At 36.7% G+C, this 18,994-nt stretch overlaps 4 protein-coding genes across 4 annotated transcripts in view; all 4 read left to right on the forward strand.

The window, feature by feature from the left end:
- On the forward strand, positions 4,781–6,764 carry LOC109710578 (receptor kinase-like protein Xa21). The gene has a single exon (XM_020233274.1). The coding sequence runs from the start codon at positions 4,924–4,926 to the stop codon at positions 6,748–6,750; it is 1,827 nt and encodes a 608-aa protein (XP_020088863.1). The 5' UTR covers positions 4,781–4,923; the 3' UTR covers positions 6,751–6,764.
- Positions 6,759–7,662, forward strand: LOC109710580 (probable LRR receptor-like serine/threonine-protein kinase At3g47570). The gene has a single exon (XM_020233276.1). The coding sequence runs from the start codon at positions 6,795–6,797 to the stop codon at positions 7,494–7,496; it is 702 nt and encodes a 233-aa protein (XP_020088865.1). The 5' UTR covers positions 6,759–6,794; the 3' UTR covers positions 7,497–7,662.
- Positions 7,701–8,568, forward strand: LOC109710582 (probable LRR receptor-like serine/threonine-protein kinase At3g47570). Its single transcript, XM_020233279.1, has one exon. It carries the CDS (start codon positions 8,007–8,009, stop codon positions 8,451–8,453), a length of 447 nt encoding a protein of 148 aa, XP_020088868.1. The 5' UTR covers positions 7,701–8,006; the 3' UTR covers positions 8,454–8,568.
- Positions 13,843–18,994, forward strand: part of LOC109710811 (receptor kinase-like protein Xa21) — a 30,031-nt gene continuing 24,879 nt past the window's right edge. The window contains exons 1-3 of the mRNA XM_020233585.1: positions 13,843–14,511; positions 14,646–14,750; positions 15,221–15,261. The gene's annotated coding sequence lies outside the window, so the exon portion shown is untranslated. The remainder of the gene's footprint in view (positions 14,512–14,645; positions 14,751–15,220; positions 15,262–18,994) is intronic.

Consider the following 18,994-nt stretch of genomic DNA (forward strand, 5'->3'; position numbering starts at 1 on the left):
AAACAAAAAAAAAAAAAAAAAAAAAAAAGGTCAAAGGAGGTCATTCCAAGAAGCGATGAGAACGCAGAAATATATTCCTATATGCTTTTTCCACAACTCTATTTTATCTAATAGCGTTAGATAGGCCTCAATACCAAACTAAGCCTTAGTTGTTGGTATCCGAAATTGGAAGGTTGAAATATAATTGCTTCATATTTTTAGCTAAGTTTATTTTTTTTAAAAAAATAAACGAAGCGGATATTATGTTATCTTTTTTTTCTTAAAATAAAACACATATAGATATATGTAACGCCCCACTTCCTAAGAAGTCATCTATTCTAAAACTACTCTAACTGTATTATGCTTAACTTTCTTAATCTGGATGAAAAGATAAAATGGTGGATGAAAAATATTTAATACCATCAGAGTGTAAAACTAAATTTTGCTGTCTATATTTCTAAAATATTATTGTATAAATTTAAATTATGTAATTTTTTATCCATAATTTTTTATATGATTTATATTGTATATATTAAAGATAAATTTTAATTTTATAATATTGATTAATTAATACTATGTTGATAGTAAAAGATCAGAGAGAGAGAGAGAGAGAGAGAGAGAGAGAGAGAGAGAGGAGGAGGAGGAGGAGAATCTAGATGGTTAAAAAACAAAAGAAAGGCCCCACACCACTCCCGACGTGGAGAATGGGAGAGAAACTGGAGAATTGGGATGGAAAAGCCTACTCTAATTCCCTGTGGCTAAATTAGCGTGAGAGAAGAGAACACCATATTGAATTTCAACTGAAAAAAAGTGGACCCTACCCCCTTATCCCTTTATTCGGCTCAAATCAACGTGGAGAATGGGGAAGAGAGAAGAATTGGGATGGAAAAAAAAAAAGAAAAAAAGTGGGCTCTATTCCAAGTAGGGATGTCAATGAGTATGGATATCCGAAATATTATCCGAATCCTAATCCAAACGGGGCGGGTTTATCCGAGCTAAACGGGTATGGATTCGGTTATAGGTATAGAAAATAAAAATTCGACGGATATCGATACGTGTATGGATTTTGTATTTACCCGACCCGAATCGGACCCCGACCCGAACCCGAAGCCAAACCCGAATAAATTATATATATACATACTTTATTTTTATTTATTTATATAGGCCAATTTGCATAAAAAATTCACTTATTTTGGGCTTTTGCAAAATCGGACCACCTTTTTCGTTTTTGCAGATTCGGTCTGCTTTTTCAGCATACTGACCAAAATACCCTTATTACTTTTTCTCTTTCCTCTTTCTCTCTCCTCTTCGTTTTTCTCGTTCTTTTTTTTTCTCACCGAAAAAAATAGCGAAGACGGAGGCGGAAACGGTCCGCCTCGCCTCTCACCATGCTCTCGCCCTCGCCCTTGCCCTCGCCCACACACCCCCCACCTTCCTCCCCTCCGACCTCGCCAAGGCCGCGCCGCGACTTTTTTTTTTATTTTTCTCTTTTCTTTTCTTCCCCGACTCTCCTCCACCGTTTCCGACGACGACGCCTCTCTCGCTCTTCCCCGNGCCGCCTCCAACGACGATGCATATTCGCCGACGCCGACGCCGACACCGTAGAAGTCACTGCGGCACTGCAATCTCGGAGTGGGGGGTCCTTAGCGGTGTTGTCGCCGGCACCGTGGCTGTTGGCAGAAAGGGTGACAAAAAAAAATTATAAAAGAAATAGAAAAAAAATAAATATAAAAAATTATATAAAAAGAAGGATAAAGATGAAATTGTATCGTTAACTGAAAAAAAATTTATAAGTTACACTACTTAAGATGTAAACTGCGGCTTTAAGATAAAAAATATACTCTTTAAACGAAAATTACACTCTTTGAGAAATATTTACACTGTTTCTCTTCTTATTGCACTCTTTCAGATGTAAAATTACACTATTTCTCCTTTTGTAAGAGGAGAAACAGTGCAACAAGAGGAGAAACAGTATAAATATCTCTTAAAGGGGTGCAGTTTAAGATAAAAAACAGTGTAACAAGAGGAGAAATGATGCAACAAGAGGAGAAATTGCACCTATTTATCTTAAACTGCACCCATTTAAGAGATATTTATACTGTTTCTCCTCTTGTTGCACTGTTTCTTCTTTTGTTGCACTATTTCTCCTCTTGCTACACTGTTTCTCCTCTTAAACGGTGCAGTTTAAGATAAAAATAGTGTAACAGGAGAAGAAATAGTGTAAGAAGAGAAGAAAAATGTAACAAGAAAAAAAACAGTATAAATATCTCTTAAAAATGTGCAGTTTAAAATAAAAAATAGTTTAACAAGAGAAAAATGGTGCAACAAGAGGAGAAACAGTGCAATTTTTATCTTAATGTATATAGTTTACATCTGAAAGAGTGCAATAAGAGGAGAAACAATATAAATATTTTTTAAAGAATGTAAATTTCGTTTAAATAGTGTAATTTCTATCTTAAAACTGCAGTTTACATCTTAAGTAGCGCAACTTATAATTTTTTTTTTTACAGTTAACGATGCAATTTCATTTTCATCCTTCTTTTTCTATAATTTTTTATCTTTATTTTTTTTTTCTTACTTCTTATATATATTTTTTTGTCGCCCCTCTCTGCCAACGGCCACGGCGTCGGCGACGACGTCGCTAAGGACCCCCGGCTCTGAGGCTGCAGCACCGCAGCGACCTCCACGGTGTCGACGTCGGCGCCTGCGAAGATGCATCGTTGTCGGATACGGGGAGGACGGAAAGGGAGAGACAAGAAGGACGGGGAAGAGCGAGAGAGACGTTGTCGTCGGAGACGGTGGAGGAGAGCCGGAGAAGAAAAAAAAAGGAAAAAGCGAAAAAAAAAAAAAGTCGCGGCGCTGCCTCGCTGGGGTCGGAGGCCAGGAAGGTGGGTGGTGCGTGGGCGAGGGCAAGGGCGCGGACGAGAACATGAGGGTGAGAGGCAAGGAGGACCGTTTTCCCCTCCGCCTCCGCCTTCGCTACTTTTTTCGGCGAGAAAAAAAAGAAGAAGAGAGAAACGAAGAGGAGAGAGAAAGAGGAAAGAGAAAAAATAATAAGGGTATTTTAGTCAGTTTGCTGAAAAAGCGGATCGAATCTGTAAGAACGAAAAAGATGGCCCGATTTTGCAAAAGCCCAAAATAAGTGAATTTTTTATGCAAATTGGCCATTTATATAATATGTAAAATATTTAATAATTTTTTATCACTTAGATCTTTATTTAACGGTATAGATTTTTAAAACCCGCCGAGTCCGGATCCGGGTACGGGTTTCAGGCTTTTGATCGGGTACGGATGTGGGTATGAATTTTTAAAACTCGCCGGGTTCGGATCCGGATACGAATTTTACTTTAGTTTTCGGGTTCGGGTTCGGGTTTTTAAAAACCCGACCCGTCGACATCCCTAATTCCAAGTCGCCAAACCTCATTTGTCCAAATCAACCCAGAAGCGGCGACGTTGGATTTCAGCTAGAATTTCTATATAGATTATATAGTGTAAATTGATGCAATGTACCAAAAAATTGGGTGCTGGCAATAATTTGTTATAGTTGAGACAGAAAAGAGAGAGTATTAGAGAAGAAATATTTCGTACATTGGGTGTAACAACAAATTTTATATAGTACATTTCTAAAATCTCATTTTAAAAATTTAAATTATATAACTTTTTCCACATAGCTTTTTATATTACTTATATTCTATGTATTAAATATAAAATTTAATTTTATAATATTCATAAGTTAAAAATAAATTGTACAGTACAAGATGAGAAAGAGATTGACAGAGGATAAAAGCAAGACAAGAATTGGGTAGTAAAAAAAAAGAGTGAGTCTAACCCCACCATCTCCCGGATCAATGGAGAGAATGGGATAGAAAGAAGAATTGAAATGAAAAAAAAAGAAGTGGGCCCCATCCTAACTTGTTTTGCACAAATTAACATAGAGCGCTGCGTTGGATTTCCACTGAAGTTTTATATATAGAAGATATAGAAAATATGTAGATTTTTCTTAGGAGAAATACTAAATCTACAACTTCAAAGAATTATAGTCTCTACAATTTCTTATCTAACGGTCCTTCGATGATTTGTAGGAAAAGGATGTCTTTTGTATTAGTAAAGTGGTAAAATTACAACTAAAAGCGGGTTGAATGTATGAAGATACCCTGATTTACAAGTAATTCTAAAATTACTTCTAAATTTTTGTTATTTTGTGTTAAGAATCATTCCGCTTTTGGTTTACTCTAAAATTAAGTGATTTTAGTCAAAAAAATAAAAGATTTTGCCAAATTAACTGATGATTTTATTAAATTTAACAAAAATAGACTAATTAACAGTTAATAAGAAATAGAGTTATTAAATTTGATAAAATTTTAGCTAAACTAAGTATGAAAACTTCAAAAAAAAAAAAAAATACATGGAGGGGCTCTCAATCCAAAAAAAATAAATATAATTGAGTTATTTCAAAATGCGTAGAAAAATGTTCATATATTNCTCACTCTCTCTCTCTCTATATATATATATATATATATATATATATTGAGTTATTTAAAAATGCCCAGAAAAATGTTCATTTATTTTTTTCTATTAAAAAATCCACCTCTCAATGAGTGTTTCTAATGCAAATGGTAAAGTGATGATTGATACTCAAGATCATAAATTTGAAAGTTAATTATTTTATATTTCTAGCTAAATTTAACAATTTTCTTTTATCCAAAATTATTTCGTTTATCAAAATACGTACCTTGCGGCATTCATTTCTAATAGAAAAAAAAATATTCAAACACTTTCTAAACTTTAGAGCGTAGGCAAATAGATCCTTGAATTTTTAATTTTGACAACTAGACACCCTAAACATTATCAAATAATTCAATCAACCTTCCTCCATAAGAAAGTTTCGTATCGCCGGCCGTAGCCAACCTCACATTCGTCCGGAGGATCGACCTGTCCGACAACATGCTAGGCGGGAACATCCCGGAGGAGCTAGGAAGCCTACACCGGCTGCGATATCTCAACCTGAGTGTGAATTCTCTTCGCGGAACGATACCGTCTACGCTCGGCAATTGCTCTAATCTTCAACAACTCATCTTGGGAGATAATAAGCTCAACGGTGAGATCCCGCCAACTCTATCGCGTCTTTCCGGTCTTAGAGAGCTTCGCCTGACTCAAAACATGTTACAAGGGACGATCCCAGATTCAATTGGGAATCTTTCTTCTCTACTCGCTCTTTCTTTAGGTAACAATAGCTTGTCAGGAGCCATACCTCCATCCTTTGGTGGCCTTCTGTCCTTGGAGATGCTTGACATCCAAAAGAATAGTCTCACGGGAACCATTCCCCCCACTCTCGCGAACCTCTCCTCTCTGAACGCGCTTGGCTTAGGAGGAAACAACCTTCATGGTGAAATTCCTCACTTTGCAGAACTTCCATTCCTCTCTTACCTGGGATGCACTTTTAATCATCTCTCCGGGACGATCCCAGTCTCGCTCGGACGACTTTCATCTCTCGAATATCTCCTTCTCGGGATGAACAACTTAACAGGGGAAGTACCGTCATCCCTTTACAATCTATCATCCCTGAACACCTTAGAACTCTCTTATAACCAACTTGAGGGAACTCTACCATCCGATATCGGAAATGCTCTTCCGAACCTTCAAGGCCTTTACATATATGAAAATCAGCTCGGGGGAAAAATTCCGGCATCCTTGTCCAATGCTTCTGAGCTTTACGACCTTGAGCTATCATCCAATGCATTCCATGGCACGATACCGCAGAGCCTTGGAGCCTTGCAGAGCCTCTTGCGGCTCATACTGGCCCTCAATCAACTCGAAGCCAGGAAGCCTAGTGATTGGAGCTTCGTTACAGCACTGAACAACTGCACAAGTCTCCAAGTGTTGGATCTAGGAGGCAATCTACTTCAAGGCATGATGCCCAAATCAGTAGTCAATCTTTCCACTAGTCTTCAATTTTTTGCACTCGCTGACAACCAAATATCAGGAATCATACCTAGTGAGATTGAGAATTTAATCAATCTTACTGTTCTTGAAATGAGTGTTAACGACCTTCGAGGCACCATTCCGGTAGAAATCAGTCATCTTTGGCAATTACAGATTTTAGGTCTGTCAAATAACATGCTTTCGGGTGAAATTCCTCCCACTTTGGGCAACCTAACACGAATGGGCGAAATCAATCTCGGCAGCAACGAATTTGAAGGAGCCATTCCGCCGACATTAAGCAAACTGTCAATGCTAGAGTTGTTAGAACTATCAAATAATAGGCTAAGCGGTAGTATTCCTAAAGAAGTTTTGACCCTTTTATCACTCACAATCTTCCTTGACTTGTCGCATAATTTACTGAACGGTTCATTACCGTTGGAAGTGGGCAACTTGATAAATATCGGGGGGCTTAATCTCTCAAATAACAGGCTCTCTGGTGAGATTCCAGACACCATCGGCAAATGCGCCATCTTGGAAATTCTTCATTTAGAGAATAACTTATTTCAAGGGTCCATTCCTCCCTCCATCAGCAATTTAAGAGGGTTTAAGGAGCTTGATCTCTCAAAAAACTTCTACTCAGGCCAAATACCAGCATTCCTTGATGAGCTCCCGGATCTACACTACTTGAATCTCTCCTTCAACAGTTTTGAGGGTCGAGTGCCGATGAAAGGGGTTTTTAAGAATGCGATCGAAGTCTCACTTATCGGAAACCCTAAACTCTGTGGTGGAATTCCAGAACTAGAAATGCCTTTGTATCAAAACATTACTCTGATTATAAACTCAAGGTAATACTCATTCCTATATGTGGGGCAATTTTGTGTTTGATTATAATCATGTGCTTGCTTGGGATACATCACTTGATGAAAAACTCTCGAAGAAAGACGCTGTCGAGGATTTCCTTAAAAGACCGACACATGAAAGTATCTTACGATGAGCTCTACAGGGCTACAGATGGGTTCTCCTCAGATAATCTAATCGGCACGGGAAGTTTTGGGTCGGTTTATAAAGCCGCCATGAACTATGAAAATGCCGACATCGTCGCGGTGAAAGTGCTTAACCTTCAACAGCATGGGGCTTTCAGAAGTTTCATGTCTGAATGTGAGGCCCTGAGAAGCATTCGGCACCGAAATCTTGTCAAAATTCTTACATCCTGCTCTAGTTTGGATCACCGCGGTAACGATTTCAAGGCCTTGATTTTTGAGTACATGCCCAATGGTAGCTTAGAAGAGTGGCTACATCCGAATGCATGCCAGAATAGGTCATTCAGAAGCCTATGCCTAATCCAGAGGTTGAACATAGCTGTGGACGTTGCCTCCGCATTAGAGTGTCTTCATCACGGAGGGTCCGTGCCGATTGTTCACTGTGATCTTAAGCCGAGCAACGTCCTTCTCGACAATGAAATGACGGCGCACGTGGGCAATTTCGGGTTAGCAAAGTTTCTGCGGCAACCGCCTGACGAATCATCTGAGCGTTCATCTACCAACACTGTGGGAATCAAAGGATCTATTGGTTATGTTCCTCCAGGTGAGAAATAAGCAATAAAATGGTTACTTTTTCCTAATTTACAGCATTTCAGAAAAAAATATAACATTTCTTTATTTGATTCCTAACTGTACTATCTCTAATATTTTTTTTGCCGCTCACTGTCTTTTAAAGCAAAAACAAGTGAATAGCATGAAGTTTAGTAAATAAAATTAGAAATTTAGTGTAAACATTAGTATAAAAGGAGAATAAAAAAATATTGTAGGAAATAAAAAGGATACTACATATTAGCTACAAAAACCAACATACTAGATTTAGAATTAACTGCTTGATGCTTACTACTAAAAACTGATTAATTATAATCACTAAACTCACAAGAGCTGGAACTTCATTTCTTCATATCTAATGCTATTTTTGAATCAATATAAATAATCTAAAAGATCAAATTTAGTTTTTGCAACTATGGCTTGGAAGCAGTAGGAACCACATCCAAATCCAAATGAATTCACTTGAGAATCTTGTATCGTCGGTTTCCAATTTACTAATGTTGTGCAGAGTATCGAATGGGCTGTAAACCCTCTAGGCTCGGCGATGTGTACAGCTTTGGAATTCTTCTGCTGGAGATGTTCACTGGAACAAGCCCCGTCGACGACATGTTCAAAGATGGACTGAGCCTTCGTGGATATGTTGGTGCTGCTGCTGCTTCTCCTGAACATCTCATGGACATCATGGACAGAAACCTGCACTCAGCTGATAATGATATAGCTTATCGAGAAGAGTGTGTGCGAGATTGCGTAGTTTCGGTGTTTGACTGCGGTCTCTCGTGCTCGAACGAATACCTGCACTCAGCTGATAATGATATAGCTTATCGAGAAGAGTGTGTGCGAGATTGCGTAGTTTCGGTGTTTGACTGCGGTCTCTCGTGCCCGAACGAATCGCCGTACGAACGATGCGACATGACGAAAGTCTCAAAGGAACTGAGTGCAGCAAGAGAGAGGCTTCTTAGCTAAATGCAGTTTTGCTCTCTATGCTACAGTTCTCACCGGAGGCAAATGAATATATGTTTGAACCATAGTCAGTTAATTCGGATTCGGCAAAAATTCGGTACGGGTATAATTCGGATAAAATTCGTCTTCTAATTTTTAAATTCGTTGAAAAAAACGGTTAAAAAACGGATTCGCCAATTATTCGGATACGTGATTTATACGGATATTATACGTTCACTAATTAAAAATTCGGGATAAAAAATTCGGCTATTAAATTAAATTTTTTTCCTCTCAAGATTTATGCTATTAGCATAAATACTCATATTTTTTAAAAATATAAGAATAAAAAGCTACAAAATTAAACTAATTAAGTAAAAAAAAATAGTAAAGTATATTATACCTCAAAATAAAGAAATAATTAAGCAAATAAGAGGCCAAGATAGTCCATATTTAAATGTAAAAGCTTCCAACTTTTGCTTTGAAGAATGAAAACTCAATTAGTACCTGGTCCCAAAGTTATGCTTTAAAAATTAAGTAGAAACCCCAGTGAGTCAATGGTCCATGAAAGACCACAACAAAATTTTCCTTTTGCAAGTGTCGACAAAGATCATGAAATTGATTAGGTATAATACAAGAGTTCCTGGTCCCAAAGTTAATTAAGATTATTTATTTAGCACTATGTTTGGGTCTTCTTTGTGCATAACAGAGAATGGACACATTCAATTAAGCACTCAGCCACTTGTGTATAAAACAATCCATCAGATGACTAAAAGCTTCCAACTTTTTCTTTGAAGAATGAAAAAAACTCAAATCGTACCTAACCGAGTTTGTAAAGAACCACCCGATTACTGATCTATCGTTGGATAGCGGAAGGGGGAGAGGAAGAGGAAGCGGAAGCGGAAGAGGAAGAGGCGACGAGGAGGGTTTCGATTTCTGAAGAGTGAAGAACCCGATCTTCGATCTTCGATTTCTGAAGAGGAGGGCTTCCGATGGCGTTCGGCGAGCGGCCGGAAGGGAAGAGGGAGACCGCCGCAGGGGTCGATGGCAGGGCCGCACCGCCGCAGGAGTGAGAAGTTAGGGCAAACCCTTTTTTCGGGAGGGGTGGGGGTGGGAGCGTGGAGTCCCGTCGCCTCGTGGAGGGGGGAGGGGCGCGCGGCTTCCGATTCTAGTCCACACAGACAGCGGTCCGAAGGAAAGGAGACCGCCGCAGGTCGATGAGGGCGCGCAACCGAGCGCCGCAAGAGTGCAAAATTAGGCAAACGGTTTTGGTCGCCGGCGTCCCCTTTTCGGAGGGGTGGTGGGTGGACGTGGGAGTCGCGCCTCGTGAGGGGGGGTCCCGGGGGGGGGGGCGCCGGGGGCGAGGGTCGGCGATGTTTCAGAAATCCCTTTCTTTTCTTTTTTTTTCTTTTTTTTTTTTTGGCAAGCTAGTTCTTTTCCTGTTCTGACGCCACGCGCGCATGCCGCGCACGAGTCCGCTCACAGTCGCAAGCAAGAGGGCCGTTTTTTTGGGCCGAATTATTCACGAATCCCATTTTATTCGCGAATAATTATTTTTGATCAAAAAACCGCAAATTATTCCGAATTTTTGGCAAAAATTCGAAAACGGGTGTTTAATTCGGCATTTCAAAAATTCGCGAATAATTCGCAAATAATTCGCGAATTAACTAACTATGGTTTGAACATCCTCTGCTTTTCCTTATTTGCATTAAAAAAAAAAAAACTTGTGCAAAGAAAATGCCTAGTCCTTATGATTTTGACCACTCATTTCTAAAATGAATGATTTTGACCACTCATTTCTAAAATGAATACAACCAGAAGGAGATAAGCACTTCAAAATTTGTATCCGTATACATTAATAGCTTCAAATTCCTAACTTCTGGCTCAAGTGTATTAATGAAGCCTAATATTACCCATCATTGCCAAATGTGATTGAATACACTTTTCAGCAGAAAGCTCCGACCCTGTTTAGAACGATGTATAAAACAAATTTTGGATTTTTGCTTTTTTGATAGATAGGTAACTTTTAGGGTGTATTTATATTCTACTATCCTTCTAAGACAAAACAGTTCTTTATCCTATTGAGTTGTTTCTTTCCGGTGATAGTGTTGGCTTAAATAGGCCAGCATTCTGCCCTATGGCGGGAGGTCATATTGGGCCGAGTCATGTTCAAAATGGCTTGAGGCTGCATGGACCAAATTATGCTCAAAGTAGCGTGAGGCTGATTGGGCCGAGTCATAATCAAAATTCGTGGGTACTGTATCTGTATGCTTTAAGTGAATTAGTTATATTTTTCTATCAGTTCAAGTTTTTGGAATTAATTGTTAGCACCAACGATCAGACAAATAGGACATCTGGATCAACAATCTGCAGTGATAAATATAATTTTGGGTATTGGATGTGAACCAAATTTTTTGATTTTAAGGGTGCGTTTGGTTCGCGCTGTCTTTTTAAGATTCCTAGTAATGCAATGGGAATAAAAAAATATGACGGTGTTTGGCTAAAGGCACTAAGTAATCTAGTTGGTAATATTAGATTCACTTAGGAATGAGATTCATCCCAAAGTACTAATCTCATTCCCTTGCGGTAGAGTGGGTATCCTCATATTAATGAATTGGGTAATCATAATATGCCTAATCTCTTTCTTTCTCCCTACCCGCCGGCTAGTTAGTATTATTATCCTTTACACTCTAACCTCATATCTTTCTCTAAACTGATCTTTTTCTCTCTAAACTTCAACTCTTTTTCTCTCTCTAAACTAAGCTCTCTCTCCCCCTCTTTTTCTAAAATTTCAACTCCCTCACTCCCTCTAATCTCAACTCTATTTCTCTTCCTATTATTTAATTATGCTCTCTCTCTCCAACCTATATTTTCTCTCCATTTTTTCTAAAAAGATGTTGAAATTTTTGGTAGCATTATCTAAAATTAATTAAAGAAATAAATAAATAAATTGTATATTTTCTGTAAACTTAAATAACATGACTAACTAACATGACTAAATAATATGACCGTGCGAACCAAACACATGAATGCCACATTCTTAGTAATACGATGAATAGGAATAAGATTCTCGGATATCTTTTTACTCCTAGTAATCTTTCATAGTGCGAACCAAACATGCCCTAAAGATTATTTTATGGTTCATCATGCAGCTGCAGAATGAACTTCAACAACATTCTAAAAATGAATTATAGGATTCATCAATTTAAGGTCAAAGGTATGAACCTCGATCTAGATAGCTTAAATCATTTTCAAACAAAAATTCAAGCAATGTAGACTAAAGTTGTCGAATTTGAGATGCTTCAATCAGTACTCAATGTCAGGAAATAGTAGAATTTAGTTCCCAGAGAGTTTAATTTTAGTGAAATCCCAACAATTGAATAAGCTAAAATGACTCGAACAAAATAAATAAAGTTTAGAAGGCGTATGTCGAAAAAGAAAAATGAAGTTGAGGGACCTATTTTTACAATGGCCTGTAGTTGCAGCGACTTCATGCATGCATGTTTACCTAAACTTAGCACAAAATACAGAAAGATCATACAATAGCATGAATCCAATGCAAAGAACACTCTGAAAAGCACAAACCGAATGCTGTTTCTTGCACCAAAGTTGCCGTGAATGAGAGGAATCAGTTGCGATCGCCCAACGTGCATTTGACGCAACGAAAAAAGAACACCAGATACATACACACACACACCGCCCACTCTGAATTTCTTGTACTTTCTGAGGTGCAAGCAAATCGCTTTTTCTTTCTCGACACAGGATCGTCGGCCAACTGCTTGGTTATGAAAAATTTTCTTGATCCAAAACTCGTCAACCGAATATCCGAAAGATAATCAAACATCAATCTTGGAGGTTGTAAACATAAATCTTGCAAGCCTCTTTGCTTCTGCTGCAGCTTCTGTGCTAGCTGGTGCTATCTCAGCCGAGCTTGTGCGGGAGCTAGCATGCACTAACAGCTTTTTCAATAAACATCCAAAATATTAAGATAAATTAAATGGTATTTCCGATCATTGTACACAAGTCATAATTAACTAGATTTTAACAGACTAAACATTATATCCAGATTAGGCGTGTCAACGAGCCATACAAGAGCGAGCTAGGGCAGGCTCGTGTTCGGCTCGTTTCAACATGAGCCGGTTCGTTAAAATATTAAAAATTTAGCTCGTGTTCAGCTTATTTTTTGACGAGTTGAACACGAGCTGCCTCACGAATAACAAGTTAGAAAGATTAAAAAGAATACATATAGAAAATAAATTTATGAGATTTTATCTATTAGTTTTTAATTTAATAGTAAAAACTTTACATATAAATGAATTTTTTTATAATTGAGTTGGGCTTTATATTTAGGTTGAGTTAAAAAATTAAATAATAAAAATCTATATTATATATACAATTATTTATTTATAAATATAAATATAAAATATATAAAATATATGTATTTGGAAATATATAAAATATATGTATTTGGCCGAACACGAGCAAGATCCTAGCTACTGCTCGGCTTGTTTATTAAACGAGTTGAAAAATTCAGCTCGTATTCGGCTCGTTTATTAAATGAACAATTCGTTTCGAATACAAGCTCATTTCGAGCCGAACACGAACTGCCTCGCAAACAACGAGGTGGATTGCCATATCTAATCCACATTGACTATAAATTACATAAACAGTAAACTCTTGAAGGAGAATATTATTATGACCGGCAAAATTTTTTCGTGCAAATTTTTTTTCCTTTTTCAACAATCCAAACATAATTTACTCGTACCATTTTCTTTTTCCTCTTTAGCTCAAGTAAGAATTTTATATGTGTATCCGAGATAGCTTCCAACCTGTAACAAGAGATTAAAGAAAGAATTTTGTTAGAGAGGTAACAATTCAATGCAAGAAACTTTAGGTAAGAAAAGACGGTACATATGCATGTGTATCTCTTTATACTAGTAGCTGGTTGACATGGCATGTACCAAAGGGACTATTTAAGGTGTATCAACACACATATAGATATGCCAACTGTTCCTAGCACAAATGGCAAACGGTTTAATGGTTGGTATTCAAAATTTTAAGTTTAAAATCTAGTTGCTTAACATTTTTAGCTAAATTTATTTTTTAAAAAATAAACGAAATGGATAGAATGCTAACTTTCTTTTTTTAAAAAAAAACATACATAGATATATGTGACACCCTACTTCCTAAGAAGTCATCCATCCTAAAACTATTATAACTCTAGTAATCTATAACCCCTATGAAAGTCCGTTCTCCTTGTCTACGTGGCAATATTAGCTTAATTTAATCTTCTGTGGGCCCTACCTGTCATCTTAAAATATTCTGTTAATTAATTAGTGGATGGGGCCACCCAACCAAATTATTTTTTCTCCCTACTCCGCTTCCCATTTAATTTTCTAATTAACTTCGTCTTCTACCTCCGGCTCCTTCGCTCGCCACTCTAGACGCCGCTCCGACTCCTGTTCCTTCTCTGGATGGAATGTTGTGCCGAGTTCATGGTCAGACCTTCTTCCCATCATGCCCGTTCCCGTGAATGTTGTGCCGAGTTCATGGTCAGACCTTCTTCCCATCATGCCCGTTCCCGTTAGCGACGCTTCGTTTCGTTCGCCCCCTAGATGCCGCTCCGACTCCTGTTTCCTCTTTATCTTGAGATTCCGTTGATTTCATCACGATTGTGCGATTTGGGCGTTGATCTTGATGGATCTTAGATATAAATGAGAAATTTTTTTAAATTTTGTAGAATTGAGAAGAGAGCATGGAAAGTCGGCAATTAACTTTGTTCTTAATTTGACCATTTAACTAGGGTTTTTTGTATTATGGCAATGCTTTTAGTATTTAATTCGAGAGATCTTTCAGTATCTACTTGAGATTTAAGGTCTTATAATTTTGGTCTTATTCACCCAAATTATCTTCGTAGCACCTGATGACATTGGAAAATTGAGTCTTATTGCAAAAAGTTTTAAATTTGGGTACAAAAAAATGTAATGCAATGTTTGGTTTTGGTATGTTATTTGATCACAGAGCTCGGGAAAATCTTCGGTGCTCGAAAGCATAGTTGGGAAGGATTTCCTACCTAGAGGTTCAGGTAATCTTGAAGGATCAAAATAAATCTGAAACATCTCATTAAAACCTTTATTATTCAGCTTCTTTGTTTTTTTTTTTTTTTTTTTTTGTTTTTTTTTTAGAGACTAAATTATGATAGTTGATGAGCTTTCACAGGAATTGTCACTCGACGACCCCTTGTCTTGCAACTTCCTAAGATTGATGAGGGGAGAGAATATGCAGAGTTTATGCATCTTCCAAGGAAGAGATTTACAGATTTTGGTAATTTTATCTGCATAGAAATTACAGTTGATCAATTTTTTTTTAATGTTAGATCTAAACAACATAGATGCTATTGGGTATGAATAGATAAGAGAAGAGGAAATGCATTATGATATGAATTTTGATGAGTATTGCTAATACAGTAGTATACATCATAAGGGTGTAGTTTGGTGGATTGGAGTAATGGGTGCTTTAATGTAAGGTTTTGATCTATTTAGAGGTTACGATGTTGGATTCTGATGCTGATTTTTGGCATTTGTTTCTGTAATGATGCTATGTTTTGTTACTATGATGATAAGTTTTGATGTAGTTTAGGTTTGGTATGTTGGATTCTGATGCCGATTTTGTCATATGTTTCTGTAATCATGCTAAAATTGGTCATTGTGATGCTAACTTTTGATGCGATCTAGATTTAGTATGTTGGATTCTGATGCTGATATTTCTCATTTTGTTTCTATTATCCATGCCAGAATCGAAGATCATGGGCCATGAATTCAGAGACTACTCAGAGGTTGGTCGATTTGAACTTTTTGCATATATTTTTTTCTGCTTCCTCTAATTGTATATTTCTCTAGAATTCTGATGCTTGGTTCCTTGGATTTCACTTCTTAGGCTAAAATGTATGGAGACTACCTCAATCATAGGTCATTTTGAAAGTGGCCTTCCAACTTTTTTTTTTTTTTGATTGACACCCCTTCACCTTTTAATTTCTTGGATCTGAGTCATTTTCCTAAGTAGTATAGGGGATTCGGTAAAATTAGTGGTTTCATTTTTTATCAGCCTGAAATCTAAGCTCCATCAGCAGGAAAAAACATTCAAAACAGTTAAATTTAACTGAATCAGTATTGGATTTAAAAACAATCTCCAATTTATTTTTTGAAATAACTTAATTCAATAAATAACAAGTAAGAGTGTGTCAATCAAAAGGAAAATAATTGAGAGATCGAATTCAAAATGCCAATTGTTAAGGCTGTGGATTCCTGTACATTCTTATCTACTTCTCATAGAACTGAAGTGTATAAATTACCAAACTGGGATACAGGTTTATACAGGACTAAGTGAGGAAACTAGCTATAGCAATTGATTTGACAATTCTATCCGCTAGAACATTCCCAGATGTATGGGATATTAAGGGCTTTAATATCAGAGACTTTGTGCTTTATAAGATGTAATTTGTCACTCTGCTAGAATGTAGGACTTATTTCTATGTTGGTTGCAGAGATAGTTATTTATTCTGTCACATTACTTCGTAACCCTGTTAATATTTTTCCTTTTGAGTCGTTGTAATAAATCTTATAGGCGGCACCTTTTCTCGAAGACTTCTGAAATGAGAAAAATACTATTGTTGACTATTGATAATACTCATTACATGTCTAAGCCTATAGTAAAAATAAAATTTTACTATCTGTTGATCTTTTTCGATTTGCTCAATTTTCTACTACTACTGCTTATACTCTTTATGATGTATATTTTACTATTAGTTTAGGTTTGTATTTTTTTCTTTCCCTTTTTTTTCTATATCGTTTCTTACTACAAGTTTTTGCTGATATTTCTCTAGCTTCTACTTAATCTTAGGTGCTGCTTCTTCATTTTATTTCGCTTTATATCTTTTCGATTGTTGTGATGATGTTTTTTTTTACTTTTATAATCAATTTTCGAAGTTACTGCTTCACTTGATCTTTTGCTACTATTGTTTCATCTACTGTATATGTGGATTGGAAAAAGATATTGCAGTTTTACTTATTAGTTCTAATTCATTATTTCCTTCTTTTGTATATCGAATACTTTTCATTACCTTCCATTTATTTACATAAAATTTCTGACGAAATCAGATTTTCTTTAATCCACGTGGAGGTATTTCCTTAATTTAGGCAGGTATACTTTCTGATTAAATTCTATTTCCTTTTGTTGACATGTCAGTATTTCCTTATATTTAGACTTTTGTACAAAATACCTGTCGGTTTAACTATCTTGCTTAATTGTGTGTTTGTATGAAATTTGTGTCCATCCTATCTGTCAGCTTAACTTATCTATCGGCTTAACTCATATTTTACAAAATAAATTAACTAGAATGGAAATTGCGAAATAATTGCAACCAGTGTGTTCTGTATATTATTTTTTTTATTGTTGTGATGGTGTTTTCTTACTATTCCTGTTTAAAATTATTTGACTATAAGTTCTGCAACTTATATATTCTAATGAATTTTGTAAGTTGCTGCTTCACTTGATTTTTGTATTACTACAATCGCAGATTTTTGGGACAGCAGGTTAGTAACATTTCTTAACCAACTTTTCCTATTAGTCATATTTCATTCTTTCTTTAATTTTTTACTGACTCTTGCCTTTTCTTTCAACCAACTCTTGCACTCTTTTCTCGGCTTCTACAACTCTCGATTTTATTGTATCTATGGTCATTCCTGTTGTTGTTGAATTAACTGCTTATATTTTTATTTTTTTGTTACTCAAAATTTTTTAGTTTTTTTATGTATTTACTATTTCGTCTTTAACTGTATAGTATATTTTATACTTAAAATAGTTGCTATTTTTATTATTGTGGTGATAGCTTTTATGTTACGAGGAATGAGAAAAATATGTTACACTACTATTTCTACTACTTTTTACTTCTAAATCTTATCCGAGTTCATTATATTTTATATTTTGAAGTTTTTCAAGTATGCCAGACTTTTTGTTGTTTAAAGCTGCTGAATTACAACTGCTTTTGTCTTCAAGTACTTCTTCCTTCTTTTGCCTATTGTATGTAAGCTGATTAAATTGTTTTAAGCCCTCTTTATTTAGGAATTTGTGCACTGTTAGGATATGTTGCCTTTTTTTTTTCACAAACTTGTGAGGCATTTTTTAGATTTTTTTTTTAATCATTATATGTCTTCAAGTCTTAACGAAGAAAAAATTTTGCTACAACAATATTTGCCCGCTGCATCGCGCGGGGTCACTACACTAGTATGGATGAAAAGATAAAGTGGGGTATGAAAAATATTTCGTACCATCGGGGTGTAAAACTAAATTTTGCTATCTATATTTCTAATATATTATTATAGAAATTTAAAGGCCAATTTGCATAAAAAATCCACTTATTTTGGACTTTTGCAAAATCGGGCCACCTTTTTCGTTTTTGCAGATTCGGTCCGCTTTTTCAGCAAACTGACCAAAATACCCTTTTTACTTTTTCTCTTTCCTCTTTCTCTCTCCTCTTCATTTCTTTCGTTCTTTTTTTTTTTTCTCGCCGGCAGAGCGAAGGCGGAAACGGTCCGTCTCGCCTCTCATCCTCATTCTCTCGCCCTCGCCCTCGCCCTCGTCCACGCACCCCCCACCTTCCTCGCCTCCAACCCCGCCAAGGCCGCGCCGCGACTTTTTTTTTTTTTTTTCTTTTTTCTTTTCTTTTCTTCTCCGACTCTTCTCCACCGTCTCCGACGACGACGCCTCTCTCGTCCTTCCCCGCCCTTCTTATCTCTCCCTCTCCCTCATTCTCTGCCGCATCCGACGACGATGCATCTTCGCCGGCGCCGACGTCGACACCGTGGAGGTTATTGCGGCGCTACAGACTCGGAGCGGGGGTCCTTAGCGGTGTCGTCGCCGGCATCGTGACTGTTGGCAGAGAGGGCGACAAAAAAAAAATTATAGAAAAAACAGAAAAAAAAATAAAGATAAAAAATTATATAAAAAGAATGATGAACATGAAATTGCATCGTTAACTGTAAAAAAAATTATAAGTTGCACTACTTAAGATGTAAACTGCAGCTTTAAGATGAAAACTACACTCTTTAAACGAAAATTACACTCTTTGAGAGATATTTACACTGTTTCTCTTCTTATTACACTCTTTCAGATGTAAACTGCATCCATTAAGATGAAAGTTACTCTTTAAACAAAAGTTGCACTGTTTCTTCTCTTGTTGCACCATTTCTCCTCTTGTTACACTGTTTTTTATTTTAAACTGCACCCTTTTAAGAGATATTTGTACTGTTTCTCCTTTTGTTGCACTGTTTCTCCTCTTGTTGCACCATTTCTGTATAAACAAGAGGAGAAATAGTGTAACAAGAGGAGAAACAGTGCAACAAGAGGAGAAACTGCACTGTTTTAAAATATATATATACTGTTTTTCCTTTTGTTGTACCATTTTTGTGTAAACAAGAGAAGAAATAGTGCAACAAGAGGAAAAACTGCACTGTTTTAAGAGATATGTCTACTGTTTCTTCTCTTGTTGCACTGTTTCTCCTCTTGTTACA

Source organism: Ananas comosus, linkage group 5, assembly GCF_001540865.1.
Source record: "Ananas comosus cultivar F153 linkage group 5, ASM154086v1, whole genome shotgun sequence".
NCBI lineage: Eukaryota > Viridiplantae > Streptophyta > Magnoliopsida > Poales > Bromeliaceae > Ananas > Ananas comosus.

Bases quoted from the DNA above. Each gene is read 5' to 3' on its own strand.
- LOC109710578 (XM_020233274.1), top strand. From the start codon at position 4,924: ATGCTAGGCGGGAACATCCCGGAGGAGCTAGGAAGCCTACACCGGCTG.
- LOC109710580 (XM_020233276.1), top strand. From the start codon at position 6,795: ATGTGCTTGCTTGGGATACATCACTTGATGAAAAACTCTCGAAGAAAG.
- LOC109710582 (XM_020233279.1), top strand. From the start codon at position 8,007: ATGGGCTGTAAACCCTCTAGGCTCGGCGATGTGTACAGCTTTGGAATT.